General features: G+C 43.0%; 1 protein-coding gene across 1 annotated transcript; it reads left to right on the forward strand.

Moving 5' to 3' along the window:
• The first annotated feature begins 302 nt into the window (after positions 1 to 302).
• On the forward strand, positions 303 to 3,402 carry COXFA4L3 (cytochrome c oxidase associated subunit FA4L3). Its single transcript, XM_007467022.1, has 5 exons — positions 303 to 350; positions 488 to 549; positions 960 to 1,045; positions 1,970 to 2,030; positions 2,998 to 3,402. Exons 2-5 carry the CDS (start codon positions 514 to 516, stop codon positions 3,064 to 3,066), a joined length of 252 nt encoding a protein of 83 aa, XP_007467084.1. The 5' UTR covers positions 303 to 350; positions 488 to 513; the 3' UTR covers positions 3,067 to 3,402.
• Positions 3,403 to 3,954: the final 552 nt, after the last annotated feature.

Below are 3,954 nucleotides of genomic sequence, written 5' to 3' on the forward strand. Positions count from 1 at the left end.
CATCCAAGCGCCCCTAGTTCTCGGTTCCACCCCCTTGCAGACCCGCCAACGCCCAGCCTGGGCTCGCTCCGAGCGGCGGGTAAGAACCGCAGCAGGCGGCAGGGAGCGCTAGCGTCCGGCTGCGCGGAATTTGAAGGCCCGGCGTCCCGCAGGGGGCGCCCGGTTGCCGGGCGCCCGGCATGGAAAGCGAGACAAGCCCCGCACGCCCCCTGCGCGTCCCGCGTGACCAGAACGCACCGGCCGGCCTTCCGGAGAGGGTGGGGTTGGTATATAATGCGCGGAGGTCGAGGTCGGCGTTCGGTTCTGGGCGTTAGCATCGTCCGCTCGCGGCGCCCTGCCAGGTCTCCCAGGTGAGCTGCCCTCGGGCGGAGGCTCTGGTGAGCCGTCTCGAGGCTGGCTTTGGGATACGTTGGCCGGTTTGGAGCCCACCAGGCTTCGTCCTAGTAGCTGAGTTTTGATCAATATTTTGGATTTTTTTTTCTTCTAGATTTGGCATTCTACACTGAAGTCATCATGAGCTTTTTCCAACTCCTGATGAAAAGGAAGGAAGTAAGATTTTATTTATTTGTTTATGGCTGCGTTGGGTCTTCGTTACTGCGGGTGGGCTTTCTCTAGTTGCGGTGCACGGGCTTCTCATTGCGGTGGCTTTTCTTGCGGAGCATGGGCTCTAGGCGCGCGGGCTTTAGTAGCTGTGGCGCAGGGGCGTAGTTGCTCTGCGGCATGTGGGATCTTCCGGACCAGGGCTTGAACCCGTGTACCCTGTATTGGCAGGCGGATTCTTAACCACTGCGCCACCAGGGAAGTCCGAAAGAAGAAAGTAAATTCTTAAAGCAACTGAAAATCTGACTGAAAGTATTAACTTTTAAAGATGTTGAAGAAAGTATACAATGATACAGAGCTATTCTGTTATATTTCAAGTGTTTCACATTGAAACGTTGGAGTATTTTGTTTTCTGTTAGCTTATTCCTTTGGCGCTTTTCACGACCGTGGCAGCGACTGGAGCTTTGTCTTTTGCTCTGTATTCCCTTCGAAAAACCGATGTGATGTAAGTAGGCATTCATCATTTATAAAAACGTTTTTAGCCGTGTTAGGTTGACCTTCAGTTTATGAAATGCATGGTATCAGTTTCCTGGTTTTCCCCCCAGGATAAGAATGTCGAATTGTGAACTTGGTTAGAGTCAGGGCCAGAAAGCATCCAGGTATCAGAAGACTATCAAATGATGATTAGTGATAAAATAAGTTTACTAATATAAGTTCCTTGTATCTAAACACCCTTTCACCCACTGGCCCTCCTCCTCTTCTCCTGCAGCAAAATAAAACTTGTTGGTTGTTTTTTTTTTAACTTAAGTTTTGAAATTTAAAGTTCTTAGAAGGTCTTTTGGGATATACATCATCAATCTTAATCATTTTAATAACATTTTAAAATGTCAATTCATTAGAAAGGTCTTTCCTAATGTGGTAGAGTTTATAGATTCAGTTGTCTACAATGAATCTAATCTTAGCCCTGGATATAAGGTAAAATACCATGTATCCTGGAATATGAGGAAGAGAACAACCTGAAACTGATATTGACCAGGTGCAGGGCTCCGTAGAGCCGTAATGCTAGGCTCTGGCAGTTCATCACCTACTGGTTTCAAGCCCAGCCCTTCTGCCTCTTCCAGAAACTGGGGTAAGAGCATATTTGCTTGCTCTTAGCCTGGCACTTCCACCCTAATTGCTCTTCAGCTTATGAGAACGTTCTCCAGTCTAGGCCAGTAAAGGGAATACAGACCTCCTACTCTGCAGAGGAACTGATCCTTGATGTTTGAGCCAAACTGTGAGCTTTTTAAAGGAATGTTCCATCAATTTCAATTAACTCAATGCCTAAGTATGCACTCTGAGTCTGTCCCTAGCGTATTTATAAACCCAATATCAGACTTAGTTTAAATGCACTTACCTTAATGTTTAATCAGCTTTCTTTTATTTTTAGCATTGATCGAAAAAGAAATCCAGAACCTTGGGAAACTGTGGATCCTACTGCACCTAGAAAGGTATTGCTGCATTAAAATGTGATTTATACTTAGCCGAAACCTTAGCACATTTGTCAGCAAAATAGATGTAATACCTTTTAACCTTTAGGGTGCCATTTAATGTGTAGTGCAAAGAGAGTGCTATAGGGTTATGGAGATTTAGTTCAAATCTTTGCTCCATTAGTCACAGGTGATTTTAGGTAATTTGGCCTCTCTGAGGCTCTCAGAATCTATAAAATGGGCTCTTCCTCAGAGTTTAGAGGATTAAAGAAGATAAGATAGAGCCCTTTAGCACAGTGCCTGGCCCATAGTCAACACTCAAATATTAACTTTTATCATTATTGTGACACATCATCTCCTTTTTAAATTTAATTTTCATTCTATATTGGAGTATAGTTGAGTTACAATGTTGTGTTAGTTTCAGGGGTACAGCAAAGTGAATCAGTTATACATATACATATATCCATTCTTTTTCAGGTTCTTTTCCCAAATAGGTTATTACAGAATATTGAGTAGAGCTACCTGTGCTTACTAGTTATCTTTTCCACAGCTCTGTGCCTTTTCCCTTATTGTATAACTTGGATCATTTGTACCTTTGTTGAGTAATTACAGTGAGGAAATTTTAAGAGCCTACTACGTGCCTAGCTCTGTGCTGGGAGCACCATACCTCCACTCACACGGAGCAGACACACTTTTTGAGCTTATAGTTCACATAAAACCATAGGAAATTTAAAAATCTAGAACCTCTTAAGTGAAAGTAGGGTAAATGGATATGACCTTTCTCTCTGATCCTGTAACACTCAGGAACCCAAAGGCTCTTTAGAGGGATAGAACCAGCCCATATTACTGTTTTAGAGATGGGAAGAGGTGATTCGTTGACTACAAATGTTATGGTGATGCTTTTTACAAAGGGAGCTGTGTACAAGTCCCAGAAGGGGGCCTGAGGATGGACAGATCCTAACAAAACATTTTAATTCTTTTTTTAAAGCTTATAACAATCAACCAAGAATGGAAGCCTATTGAAGAGTTGCAGAAGGTCCGAAAGGCAACCAGGTGACCAGTCTTCGCCATTTTCTTCCAAAGAGTACTCTATGAATCTAGTGGAAACACTTCTGCACAAACTAGATTATGGATACCAGTGTGCGGAAATGCTTCTGCTACATTTTTAGGGCTTGCCTACATTTTCAGACTCTGGATAAAGAATTATAAAGGTAGTGCAACAATAACCACATAGTCCCAAAATAAGATTCTATGTTTATTTTCTTGTTGTAAATTTGTTTTGCGTATTGAAATTTTTGTGTTTATGATGCCTGAATGTTCTCCTTAAAATGTATAAAGATTTGTTAAATTTGATTGTCTCCAATAAAATACCACTTGTGCGAGATTTCTTAAAGTTCAGGTACATATTTAAATAGAGGAGAAAGTCTTTTTATGGGAGATAAACACATTCTGAAGCATGGAACTTCATCTTTTTAAATAACACCCAGTGCAAATTTCTGTATAAACTTTTTTTCCAAGTTCACTCGTTCGTCAGAAATCTATTGAGTAACTACTGTTATCCAGGCACTGTTCTTGTGCAGCTGAGATAAAGCAATGAACAAAACCAAATTTTGGAGGGAGAGGAATAAAACATGGTAAGTACAGTGAGGAAAATGAAGACAAGATGGGATATGAGACTTGCATGGGGATTGGTCTTGGAGAAAGTACTGGGATTCTGGCAGTGATGGGAATGTGGGGCATGCGAGAGTAGCCCTCCAGATGCCAAGGCTAACAGTGGTGCTCCTGTGAGGCTTGGGGAGGGGAGGATGGAGAGCACCCCACAGAGTCTGGGGCTCCTCTTCACTGTGGCCAGTGGTCCCTTGGAGATCAAAGGTACGATCAAATGCAGCATGCCCCTCATCTCCCCCTTGACTGTTCTTGAAAGTGGGACCACATAGAAAATAGC

This window comes from Lipotes vexillifer, unplaced genomic scaffold (assembly GCF_000442215.2).
Source record: "Lipotes vexillifer unplaced genomic scaffold, Lipotes_vexillifer_v1.1 scaffold1010, whole genome shotgun sequence".
Taxonomy (NCBI): domain Eukaryota; kingdom Metazoa; phylum Chordata; class Mammalia; order Artiodactyla; family Lipotidae; genus Lipotes; species Lipotes vexillifer.

Bases quoted from the DNA above. Each gene is read 5' to 3' on its own strand.
- COXFA4L3 (XM_007467022.1), top strand. From the start codon at position 514: ATGAGCTTTTTCCAACTCCTGATGAAAAGGAAGGAA. The intron at 550-959 runs GTAAGATTTTAT...GTTTTCTGTTAG, and splicing joins TCCTGATGAAAAGGAAGGAA to CTTATTCCTTTGGCGCTTTT. The intron at 1,046-1,969 runs GTAAGTAGGCAT...TTTTATTTTTAG, and splicing joins CTTCGAAAAACCGATGTGAT to CATTGATCGAAAAAGAAATC.